Genomic DNA, 13,767 nt, shown 5'->3' on the forward strand with positions numbered 1-13,767 from the left:
TGATGAGTAGCTTTCTTCACCCGCAGAGTGAAAAATCTACTCACCAGCACCAGCAGCAGGTAGACCTGGAGCAGGACCTGAACCAGCAGGTGGTGGCATACTTGGACAGCACCCTGCCTCCCCACATTGAGGATGCGCTGGACTACTGGGCAGCCAAACTGGATTTGTGGCCGCAACTAGCTGAGTTTGCCCTGGAAAAACTGTCCTGCCCGGCCAGAAGTGTGGCATCAGAGCGGGTATTTAGTGCGGCGGGGGCCATAGTTACCCCAAGGAGAACACGCCTGTCCACCCAAAATGCGGTCTCCTGATGCAGCTGCTGCTGCCATCTCCACACTATGTCACCTTGCCACTGTATGGTATCCTGATGCTGCTGCCATCTCCACACTATGTCACCTTGCTACTCTGTGGTATCCTGATGCTGCTGCTGTATCCACACTATGTCACCTTGGCACTCTGTGGTATCCTGATGCTTCTGCTGCTGCCATCTCCACACTATGTCACCTTTCCACTCTGTGGTATCCTGATGCTGCTGCCTTATCCACACTATGTTACCTTGCCACTGTATGGTATCCTGATGCTGCTGCCATCTCCACACTATGTCACCTTGCCACTGTGTGGTATCCTGATGCTGCTGCTGCCTTATCCACACTATATCACCTTGCCACTCTGTGGTATCCTGATGCTGCTGTATCCACACTGTCAACTTGCCACTGTGTGGTATCCTGATGCTGCTGCTGCTTTATCCACACTATATCACCTTGCTACTTTGTGGCTTCCTCCTGACGCTGCTGCTGTCGCCACCTCCACACTCTGTCATTGTGGCAGTCTGTGGTCTCCTCATACTGCTGCCAACTCCATACTCTGTTGTTGTGCCACTTGGGGGCCTTATCCTGATGCTGCTGCCGCCACCTCCATACTCTGTCATTGTGCCACTCGGTGGCCTTCTCCTGATGCTGCTGCTGCTGCCGCCACCTCCAGACTCTGTCATTGTGCCACTCTGTGGCTTCCTCCTGATGCTGCTGCCGACACCTCCAGACTATGTCATTGTGCCACTCTGTGGCCTACTCATGCTGCTGCCACCTCCAGACTCGGTCATTGTGCCACTCTGTGGTTTCCTCCTGATGCTGCTGCCAACTCCAGACTCTGTCATTGTGCCACTCTGTGGTTTCCTCCTGATGCTGCTGCTGCCACCTCCAGACTCTGTCATTGTGCCACTTTGTGGCCTACTTATGCTGCTGCCACCTCCACACTTTGGCATTGTGCCATTCTGTGGCTTCCTCATGCTGCTACCACCTCCAGACTCTGTCATTGTGCCACTCTGTGGCTTCCTAATAATGCTGCTGCTGCCATCTCCAGACTCTGTCATTGTGCCACTCTGCGGCTTCCTCATGCTGCTGCCTCTTCCAAACTAGGTCAATGTGCCACTCTGTGGCTTCCTACTGATGCTGCTGCCACCTCCACACTCTGTCATTGTGCCACTCTGTGGCTTCCTCATGCTGCTGCCGCCTCCAGACTCTGTCATTGTGCCACTCTGTGGCTTCCTCATACTGCTTCCACCTCCAGACCCTGTCATTGGGCCATTATGTGGCCTCCTCATGCTGCTTCCACCTCACTACTATGTCATAGGTCCACTCTGTGAACTTCTCGTGCTGTTCCCACCCTCCCCACTTCATGACTGGTCAGCTATTTTTGCTTTCGGCCTGGCTGACATCATCATTTATTTAACACTTCTTCTGATCTGTCAGAAGGAATGAAAAATGAGATGCACTACGGATCCTGTCTGTGTAGCAGCTTTTAGGCCTGTATGCTCCCATCAGAATTGGCTTATGATTTGGTAGCCAAAAGCAGGAGTGGGTACAAAACACCAAAGACATGCAAATATTCCATTCACGTGTCATCTCTGTTTTAGATCCACTCCTGTCTTTTTTGGCATTAGCAATACTAATGGATTATTGAGTAAATGCTGACTGAGTGAAGGCGGATGCTCCACAAACAGGATCCGTTTTTTGTGGGTTATTGTTCTGACGGATCAGAGAATGGGGAAAATTAATCAGTGATGTCAACACTAACTTACTGCTGACACCCTCTCCACTCTGTCAGGGGGGCTGTGCTTTTATAAGTGTTTAATAGAACAGGTTCTGTAGACATCTATGTGGAATCAGCTGACGAGGGTGTAAAAGGAGTGCGCTTCTTCTTGATGCTAACAGCTTCCTGTAAGACTGAGTTTATACTTCACTTATTTGGGCAGTTACGGGGCCAAAACTGACCAAATAAGTGAAGTGTGCAGTGATTCTAAGAGTGACGCCTGTCATCTGCATGTCATACGGACTCACAGTATTATTTCACTACCACAGCAGACTCCCTATGTGTGCAACTGCAAGGCACAGTTTTCTACACCACTATAAAGGCTCTCTGCAACCCGGTAATAGCCGTTTTAACGTAATTCACTGCAAATAAATTCGTATCGAACCGGCCGAATCGAATTTTTGAAAAATTCGCTCATCTGTAATTGGCACCTTTATATGGGGCAATTATTGACCGATCCCAAAAATCACCCCAATCAGCGTCCTGTGTAAAAGGGCCTTAAGAAATATGCACTGAGTAAAACATGAATCATTTTACTGACCTGGTTTCATTTTGTAATGAAAAGTATTTTCTGGTTGATTTAACAAATCCACAAACTCCTTCAAGGCAGAGTAAAACGGCTGCACCATTTCAACTGGTATATCGAGAACCGAGTCCCTTGTTGCATTGTTGAAATTAATCCGTAGAAGGCTACGGTTAGCATCTAACCTGGAAGGGAAGAGAAATGTTATTGTCTATAATATGTATGTTTTCTTATGTCCTATTAGGTAATAGAGGGAAGGTCCTCTGTTTAGGATCTTCATCTTTTCGCCAGAGTGGACACTGGTTACAATGAGGACCTCTGCTGGCCTACATTGCAGATAACCTGCTGATTCGAATGTGCAATGGGTACTGCTTCATTTCATCCCTGGTGGTACAGTGCAATTAATCCCTGAGCAGGGGAACACGTAGTGACCATCTTATTGTCAAGGGACCTTCTGCACTATGATGACATCATGCCGCTATCAATCATGTAACCTATAGCCAATCTCTGGCTTCTGTCATTTCCTCAGAGACTTGTGGGCAAAAAAAAATGTTTTCCCATAAGATGTGTTACCTTTTGTTATGGCATTTATGTATCCTAGAGGGGAGGGTCATCTGCTTGGGACCACACTCTAAGAGAACTACTGCAAAAAGTGCCTCCAGATCTGGTGGTATGCTTCTATGTACATCTTCATACATTCATTTGGGCACCACATTGAACCAAGTTTTAGAGTGATGCACTCAGATTATCAAACTGGAAAGAAAGCCCCAAAATATTTGACAAAATACTGCTAGCCAATTAATTTCTAAACTTCTTCATACTATCCATTAGATACTTTATCAACAAAAGTGTCACTGGGGAGAAAAACCCATGCCAGATTTCTCTTTTAATTAATATATGATCGTCTGCAGTTATTGTAGGGAGTCACCAGCCAGAAAAGAATATATGTGAAATAACATAGGTCAAGTAGATCCTATTATAAGGCCACTATCTGCAAGAAGGGAAGGTTTTGGTGAAACTTAAGACCTAAGTTGACTTTATTTGGGTTATCTTCAAGTAGCTTCTTGAGGACTTGATTTCGTTGTTGTGACAAGAAATTAAAGGAGCCTGTCTCCTCAAAGTAATCCAATTGACAAAGGTCCACCCAGAATTCATAGAACTAGGGCAATAGGTGCATTAATTTGAGACCTTTGGTTAAGTCAGCCCAGTAACGAAATGGTCAGACTATGACGCTGGTTTATGCCATGGTTACCCATATATAGGCCAAATGATACCTGATTTGTTGTAGACATAGCCATGCCATCAAGTTACTTCAAACATTCCAACATAGGCTTATAGTAGTTTTCTTCTTACCACAACAAAACCATAAACTACTTTATTGGATAATGATTTCCCGAGACAGGGGCTACACACCGTGCAAGAGACACAGCGACTAGACTATGATACAATAATCAAACTTGACAGAATATTTAGTCACAGTCATTCCTCTACGCAACAAATATTATTTAGTGAACACTGGCATAATATTAACAGAGAACTGTAACACTGATAAAATCAGACAATTGTATAGCAGCCAGTCTGTCCCAAGGCAGGTCACGGTCCTAACCCAGATTTATAGTACTCGGGGGCACGTATGCATTTAATTAGCTGTAATTAACAATTTTCTAAGTCTTTTAAGAAATGTACAATAGATCAGTTGTGGTTACTGAAAAACTTCATATGTTCCTACTTCAAATATCTTGATTAACATGTTGACTAATGCATTTACAGAACGTTTAGCTTGAGGCATTTCCAAAAATCATGCCCTAGTTACAAAATACATGCTATACAATGGTTTCAAATCTTGGTAAATGGCATATTACTTTGGGAGGCTCTTTTGAAAACTTTCAAAGATTAATTATCAGGATTGTCCATTTGTGGTTCACCAAGGTCTACCTTTCTTTAGACTAAGCTTCGAAGGAAAGGAATAGGATTAGTAGAACTATAACTTTTATACTTCCATCAGCAGCATGTAGTTATATTTGATGGTCCTCATGTGTTCCTCTCAGTTCCAGCATGATGGACTTGGACTATCCAAGTAAAATGCATTTTGTATCATATGTCATCAAAGGCGCTATTTTCCATGTTGTCTCTGTTTTTGGGTCCATGTATTGCTCCATTTTCTAATGTTTAGTGACACATCCTATGATGGCTAATGATTTAGGACTCTCAGGGCCCAATGTCTGGTGTCCTAATCTCTAGTGTTTGCTGGCTTAGTGTTTTAAAATCTGGTGCAAACCTCCCAACATTCTATTTTTTTTTTTGCTGGATTGTCAATTAAAAGACCGCATTGGGGGGACAGACTTCAAATGTTTGGTGTTTCAAGAAAGTGTTGTGAGCTTTATTGGGTAGAATGGAAGAAGGACTTAACGTCTCAGCTGGCTTACATGTCAGTGTGATTAGAAGCTGATCAGTTTTCTGACTCTGTGTTCTACCCTAGAGCTGGTTGGGGGATTTAAGACTGATTCCTGAGTGCGTTGCCTGTGATTTCATTTATATGAAGGCTCTATACTGTGCAATATCCTATTCATGTGTATTAACTTTCCTGGTGAACTGATTTATTTATTTTATTCACTTATGTAGCACCAACTTTTTCCACAGCACTTTACAGCCATTATCATTTTTGGCTTGTTTCTGTATTAACCCTGTGACTGCTGTTTCCACTTATATTTACTTTTGTGGTTACTGACCTTGGCCTGTCTCTGGATTAACCTGTTTACTGTATTGAACATGCCTGTCTCTCCTGGTTTTGACCTTGCTTGCTTTCTTCTCTTTGTACCTACTGGTTATTCTGGAATGTCTGTCACTAATGTGCCCATACTAGTTTTCTATTACCAACTCTGCAGACATAACCTGGGTCCTTAGCAGCAAAGTCCATCTGGCCTTGCAGCAGACTCTGGTGAATAACCTAAGGTTAGTTTCCTACCACTTGGAGTGGTTTTGGAAAACTGGTTGCAGTTTTGGTGGTCCACTGGCTGTTGTCTGGATGATGAACTTAGTACTTCCTGGCCATTTAAATATTGGCCATTATTTGTAGCCCAAATGCCTGGTTTTGCATTCCTACCAGCTCATCCTTTCTCTGCATACAGGACACCCAGTTTGTTCAACAGGCTCATTGTACGAAGTGCCTGTGGTCACCCTGTTATTGGTGTTCAGGCCAATATTACCCACAAAAAAAATCTGTACTTCTTTTATCGAATACCAAAATCAGTTCTGATCCAAAGCTGCTGCACCTTACGCACAAGGTTTAGTGCAGTAATGAATACCCCATTCTAGAAAAACATAATGTATTGATATACTCAAGAGTCCATCAATCAGTTTTCAGATTATATAGACACTGAACTTTGGGCACAGAGCTTCTAGAAGGGGATGACCTCTAATATCCTTGTAGTCACAGAGCTTGACACACAGCATTTCTGTATCTGAATGAATCCTTGTGTGGTATACAGTATATGCACCATTTCACACCACAAGGGGGCAGTCATTTCCTATTTTACATAAGTCCTGGTAGCGAATCACATACATTCACTAGTTTAACAACATGTAAAAGGGCTTACTCTATAATCCGTTGTTTGGACTGGAGGGAGAAATCACAATAATCAACCCCAGTGTCTGTGAAGTCGATCTGTGTTGATGTGAGGATGTCGAATGCTTCTGGGTTCTGTTTTTTCAGTTTGTTGCACACGTAAAACCCGTCTACCAGTTCACTCTCACCTCCATTTTCAGCTTGTTTTAAACAGTGAAGAAATTGCACCTGATGGATGAACATTGCACAGTGAATTCATGTCTCAGATACGTGTGCAGTTGCATTACATTACGTAGCAGATATTCCCATTTCTGGGACCGACTCCTATCGCCAGAATGGGGCCCCAAAGTGAACAGAGAGGAAGCTGCTCATGCCATCCTCCATTCACTGCTATAGGACTTCCGAAAAATTTCTCTAGCTTGGCTACTTTCAGAAGTCCCATAAAAGTGAATTGAAAGGTGACATTTACTTCGGGGCCCCATTTTGGAAATAGGAATGGGTCCCAGAGGTGGGACCCATACCTATCTGACATGTATGGCTTATTCTATTGAATACAGCACATACTGTATCTCACATTGAGCCAAGAGGAATGATAGGGGAGGACACATCTGTATTTCAGGATGTCTTTATAAGAAATACTTCCTTATAGGGATTGTCCCTCAAAAATTATTCAGCAGTTTTCAAACCAGCATCTGGATCTGAATACTTTTGCATTGCATGTAGTTAACAATTTAGTACAACCACTTTAGTTATTCACTAAAATGTATCTGTATATCGCCACCTGCTGTTTATGCATTTTCTTATTTCTCTGTCCACCTCTCTGGGGAGGACACACATGCTCAGTTACATCCTTGAACTGCCTTATGAGCTGTGATAGGGAGAGAGCAACAGCAGAAAGGACATGCCCCCTCAACTTGATATAAGTCTAGCCGAGCAATAGGAGCAATCAATGGTGAGATCTCTGGATCCATGTGAGGTACAGGGCTAGTTCTGGCTTTGTTCGAAAAAGATTGTCATGTACTATATGATGTCTGATTTTAATTTTTTACATTAATTATAGAATAACCACTTTAAAGTATAGGAGGGCTGTATAGACTGCCCTTGCAACCCGCCCTCCCGTCTCTTCAGGAGCCAAACCTAGACTTTTAAGAGTTGTGGGACGCTCAAGGCACATCCTAGTCAGACACCTAAGCGCTGATGTGGCCACTTGTCCTTGATCCTTGCAGGACAGTCTGGCTTGAAGGCTTGACGAACCCTTCTCAAGGTTTTGTGATACACAACAGTACATTCTTGCACATTTTTTGTGAGGCATGTTCACAATTTTGTGTGGGTGTGTGGGTGACAGAAAGCACCCTCTTAAACTATAACACTAAATATATATAAAGGAAACTTTCAGAAACGATAATAATCTTAGCTTAAAGGGGTTAGCTCATCTCATACCCTGATGGCAAATGATTAGTGTAACGGATCTCCTGGCACCCTGACTAGGTACCTCCATAGATGGACGCTCGCAGTGCCTCCCGAGGACTCCAAGCACTCCGCTCTGCACCAAAACCACCACAGGAGCCAGGAACAGCTCTTACAAGAGCTAGTAGTTATGCCAGGGGAGTATAGCAAATCTTCAGCGTATAGCAATCCCCCAGTGTTGATCAGTTACCCAAACACCAGCCTCAACTTGGTAAAGGGTAAAAACAAGAACACTTTATTGAGGGCTACCCGCTCGTATTTATGCAGGTCCCCATCTGGTGGACACTCCCCTAGGGGACCAGATGGAAGACTGTGAGACAGGACAGATATGCAGCAATTCAGGATACACAGACACAATACATCCCCACAATGCATCATGGTTTCCTCCTCTCTGCCCTGGAGACACCCGAGGAGTAATTCAATTATCTCTCAGGACAAAGGGAAATCGCCAATACACATGTGGGGACAACAGGACAGAAATCACCATTTAAACATATAATGTCACAACCCTTACAGTAAACACAGACATTTAACATATCCCCAGATAGCTCAAGTCTGAGTGCATATTATTAGGTGAATGGCACTCAGACTACATGAATACAATAGAACTAGCTATCTGGGAACCCTCACATAACATACAATACAATTCCAAAGACAGATATGTCTGTCACACAACTCAAAACCCCACATATCCCCATAATGTATACATCCATGGATAGATCTGATCTGGGTGAACAACATATCCAAAAATCACCCACATCCGAGCAGGGGTTCCCAAATTCCATGGAAGTCACATTTGGCCGACCGCAAGCATGGCTTTCCTGCCCAAAACAGTTCCACAGATTTAAGCTGTGCGGCCGGTCTGTCTTCTCCTTTAAAGTTAGTATGGGCCATAATCCTGAGGCAAGAGGCTGGTAGCCAGGCCCCTCCAAAACCCAGTGGCGAGGTTGGTTTCGCCACAATTAGTATATGCCATCTTTGTCAAATAGGTGTAGGTCCCACCCAGCGGTGGATTGGGAACTTAAAGTGGCCCTGAATATAAACCTAAAAGTGGCCCCATGTTGTAGGTGGGTTCAAACTGACAGAAGACGGGCCAAAACAAGTAGGCAGGGACAATGGAAATAGGCGGGGCCTGCAATACTGTAGTGCAGCGTATATAAGAGCAGCTGTGTATGTGTGGCCACTCTATGTTCCCTACTATGGGAAAAATCCGAAAACGCAGAGGTGAATGCCCGGCTTTCCATTCACTGCTCTGGGACCTCCATAAATTACTGTGCACGTTGGCTGTTTTCGGGAATTCCCATATCAGTGAATCGAGACCATGTCGCGCATGCGTGGTATGCTCTTCTTCACTTTTGGGACCCTGTTTTGGAGATTGATGGCATATCCTAGCAATATGTGTGAAATTAACCAACCCCTTTAAGAGAAATTTTTCTCTTTTCTAGCCTCAATAATCTAAATACAAAGACTGCACCTTCAAATGCGTGCAGCCCAAGTCAGCAATGGTATGCAACTGAAAAAATGTCGTCATTTCCATGGTACTCACCTAATCCTATAGACAAAAGCTGAACACATGAGCCCCTTCTAGTAACAGCCTGGATGAGGACGTAATAGCTTATTAAAGATGATTTTCTGAATCTTTTCCAGTTGCTGTAAACACTCGCAGTTTAATGAAGTACATGTGTTGACTTGATAGCCCTTGGTTTACACTAGACCCTTTGTAATCACTGGAGCGCTATTGTTTGTATGCAACGACCTTGGCTAATGTTTTTTGAAGGAACATAAGTCATAGATGAGACGGCTGTAGATGACTCCATATACAGGTTTCCAGTCCAAGCAAATCTATACGGTTGTGTTTGTATGAACTGGACAGAATTCTGTAATCCTATGGCTGTATGTAATCCTTGGCATTCACACGGATGTGACCTCACACACATCTGTTTTCCTGTACACAGTTCTCTACTCATGTTATCTCTTTGAACTTTTACAATATTCACCACTAATGGTATATGATTAGGGATGAGCAAACCCGTGGAAGGTCGGGTTCGACGGGTTTATCCGAACTTCAGGTCAAAGTTCTGGTTTGGGACCCGAACTTGACCCCGAACCCTGACCCCATTAAAGTCAATGGGGACCCAAACTTCACTTTATTATTTTCCATTATAACATGGTTATAACGGAAAGCATTCTTAAGACAGAATGCTAAATAATATGGCCATTGAGGAGTTAAAAATAATAAAAAAAACCTCACCTCATCCACTTGATCGCGCAGCCGGTATCCTCTTCTTTCTTCTTTCTGCAGGACCTGCAAAAGGACCTGCGATGACGTCACGGTAATATCATCGCAGGTCATTTTGCAGGTCCTGCAGAAAGAAGAAGATACCGGCTGCGCGATCAAGTGGATGAAGTGAGTTTTTTTTTATTTATTATTTTTAACCCCTTAATGGCCATTTTATTTAGCATTCTGTCTTAAGAATGCTATTATTTTCCATTATAACCATGTTATAATGGAAAATAATAAAATTACCCGAACTTCAGTGAAAAAGTCCGGGTTCGGGTACCGCAAAGTTCAGGTTCACTCAATCCTATATATGATGTATTATTAGGGTACCGTCACACTGGCGTTTTTGTTTTCTGGTATTGAGTTCCGTCACAGGAACTCAATACCGGAAAAAAACTGATCAGTTTTATCCTAATGCATTCTGAATGGAGAGCAATCCGTTCAGGATGCATCAGTTCAGTCCCTCTTACGTTTTTTGGACGGAGAAAATACCGCAGCATGCTGCAGTTTTATCTCCGGCCAAAAATACTAAACACTTGCCGGAATGTCGGATCCGGCATTAATTTGCATTGAAGTGTATTATTGCCGGATCCGGCATTAAGTGTTCCGGCAAAACGGATCCGGCTTTTCGGTCTGTGCATGCGCAGACCTTTAAAAATGCAAAAAAAAAAATGATACCGGATCCGTTTTTCTGGATGACACCGGAGAGACGGATTCGGTATTGCAATGCATTTGTCAGACGGATCCATCTGACAAATGCCATCAGTTTGTGCCGGAGACGGCAGGCAGTTTCGGTGACAGAACAGCCTGCCGGAATCCTCTGCCGCAAATGTAAAAGTACCTTTAGTCTAAAAAAAAAAAATAACGAGTTTAAAACTTAAAAGGAACCACTAAGGGGGACATTGATTAAAAGACTGGTGTTTTCCACACCGGTCTTAAGTCCCTCTGAGCTACTGGAGGAAATGCCAAAGTTATGTGGTGGCCCAGGCCTCTACATAAGTTTGGCGATTCCTCCAACAGGCTATGTGACATACTTTAATCTACACCAGCTTCCTTGCTGGCGTATCTTTAAGACATTTACTATGCCAAAAACTGGTGTGGAAAATGATAAATGAGCCAGACCTACTGGCCAGCCTCCTTCTCCACCCTTGTCAGGCCCCTTTTTCTTGGTGCTCAGTATAAGAGGCAGAATGTGGCACAAAAAATGCCGTGCGACAAAATCTGGGACTTTAATATGACAAAAAGTGCTGTATAAGTGTTAATTAATGACTCTCTAAATCTTGAAATGAATGATGAAATTAGACAGGAAATCCGCCAGAGAACACATCTCTGGCTGAACACATCTATTTTTGACTGGTGGTCAGATGATGGAAGGGGCTTATCAATTTCTGGCCTACAACAGGTATGGCAGAGGGGGGAGGTTCCTGCTGCCTCCAGTTGTCTTACAGTCCAGGTGTCAGGTGTCAGACCCCCACCGATCAGGATAGGCCATCAGTGTTAAAATCTCGGAAAACCCTTTTGTCTTTCCATAGATCAGCCGGTGTTTATTAATAAAATTGATAAATTTATATATTTTTCTCTTCTTCAAACACTCTAGGGCAAACTGATGCAGTATGTTATGCCTAGTGCAGGGTCCGGGAGAGCTGAGCATCACAGTCAGATTCTGAAATCACAAAAAAAGCAATGCATTGCTCCCTATAATCATTGGACCAGGTATAACCCAGGGAATCGGTTTTGCCACAAGTGCTCCTTTAAGTGGTCTACAAGTGCACTTTACTCATCCCTACTTATACCTAGCACACTACCTTTTCACTGATGCTAGATCCTTCATAACATAACTTTCCAATGTATCCATAAATATTAGGGTCCTTACCCCTGGAGGATACTGGAGAGCCGGGTAATCAGTATGAAGGCTTAGTTTTCCAGATGTGTAGGCAACGTTATTTGCGTCAATCTTATCTTGAACTTGCCAGGTGTATCTGAAACGAATAGAAGATATTAATAAGATATGGGTAGTATAAGTCAAAGAACTGGGTTTGTTGTATTTTTTCTTGAAGACATTTCATTAACCATCTGAATGACTTTCTCAGTTAGAATAACTTGTACAAAGAATCTCCAGCATTAAATACTGGTGACCTATGCATGAGTTGCCATATCACATTGTGTTACCATATCACATTGTTGGTAATCCCTTACTCATCCTTAGAGTCTGGTGTTAGGATTATTACCAGTGTATATTTATTTTATGTAACGATTTTTAGGGGATGTTCTTAAACTATTAATAAATATCTGTACTACATTTATCTAGTGATCCCTTTTGTGCGTGCCCCCTCATTTCTTTACTACTCCATTTTTCCTCTTGGGTCCTGAGGGTAGGACCAGAGGGTGAGCACCTATCCATACGGAACGGGGGTGAGCCGCTGTACGCTTTACGTTTTTGATTTATTACTACTGATAACATGACTTGGATGAATGAGAACCTTTACAGACATATTCATAAGGTATTGTGACATATGATGTGCTAGATATTGCACGGGACTCTACCGCTCCATGCTGTGTATATGGACACAATCTGGTCATTTGGCACTTGGGTTAAACCACCTTGTTTTACCGGGTATCCCAAGAGCTTGTTAGTGCAGATATTTTATGAGTACAGAGGTTATCTTTGAACATCCTGAACAAATTACATTAGATATTAGTGAATTAGTGGTAAAATGTCCCAGCTATGGAAAGATATGTCCATAATCATTAGCTATTAAACTACCCAAGCTTAGTTGTTCAAGTTCTGTACAGATAGGAATGGAGAACTCTGGTAGGCCGCTCAGGTACCAGATAATTCTAGGGAAAACAATAACCTATAATCATAAAACAACAACTGAATTATGGGTTATTTAGCTTTGTTGTCTTCCAGCCCTGGGAACATGGGTTGGATGTGACCAAAGGGTGTAGGACTGTACATTTTGACACTAGAGATAACAAAATTCATTCTAAATGAGTCATATTCGTCACAAACTTTACAAAAAGTTTTCTTCCAAATAAATCTTAATTTTTGGCGATTCGTTTCGCAAAACTACCCCTGCCATGTTACTTAATTTTTCTGACTGATTTGTTTTTTTAATAAAAGAAATTCAAAGGTCTCATATTCATGCCCAAGAGAAAACTATCCAGTAGTATGTCAAGTCTAAAAATACCCAGAATTATAGTCCTAAAATACAAAAAAAGTACAAATTAAAACAGTATGGTCTAAAAGTAAAGTACTTCTTTAGGAAGACCATCTTCTCAGTGCTCATCAGTCTTTCTTTTGCATACATCCTTCTCTCTATTATTACAGCGATGCACATTTACTGCATGTCTTCCAGAGGACTCTTCAAATTCTACTTTGAAACCAGAATAACTCACTGACGTGAGTCAATAAGTTATCAATTCCTCTAAGGGTACTTTCACACTTGCGTAGTGAAGATCCGGCAGGCAGTTCTGTCGCCGGAACTGCCTGCAGATCCGTCTAACAAATGCATTGAAACACCGGATCCGTCTCTCCAGTGTCATACGGAAAAACGGATCCGGTATTTATTTATTTTTTGCATTTTTAAAAGGCTGCACATGCGCAGTCCTACTGCCAGTTTCTGGAAGACACCTTCTTCAAGCAGTGGTACAGGAAGAAGTCTGCATCCTTCAAGAAAAACATGATTTTCATGCAGGACAATGCTCCATCACACGCGTCCAAGTACTCCACAGCGTGGCTGGCAAGAAAGGGTATAAAAGAAGAAAATCTAATGACATGGCCTCCTTGTTCACCTGATCTGAACCCCATTGAGAACCTGTGGTCCATCATCAAATGTGAGATTT

At 42.8% G+C, this 13,767-nt stretch overlaps 1 protein-coding gene across 2 annotated transcripts in view; it reads right to left on the reverse strand.

Moving 5' to 3' along the window:
- Positions 1 to 13,767, reverse strand: part of BBOX1 (gamma-butyrobetaine hydroxylase 1) — a 116,091-nt gene that overhangs the window by 14,546 nt on the left and 87,778 nt on the right. For both annotated transcript variants that reach the window (XM_040410171.1, XM_040410172.1), the window contains exons 5-7: positions 11,795 to 11,900; positions 6,205 to 6,401; positions 2,627 to 2,793 (exon numbers count right to left, since the gene is read on the reverse strand). In XM_040410171.1, coding sequence (XP_040266105.1) covers positions 2,627 to 2,793; positions 6,205 to 6,401; positions 11,795 to 11,900 — 470 coding nt within the window. The remainder of the gene's footprint in view (positions 1 to 2,626; positions 2,794 to 6,204; positions 6,402 to 11,794; positions 11,901 to 13,767) is intronic.

Source organism: Bufo bufo, chromosome 10 (assembly GCF_905171765.1).
Source record: "Bufo bufo chromosome 10, aBufBuf1.1, whole genome shotgun sequence".
NCBI classification, from domain to species: Eukaryota; Metazoa; Chordata; class Amphibia; order Anura; family Bufonidae; genus Bufo; species Bufo bufo.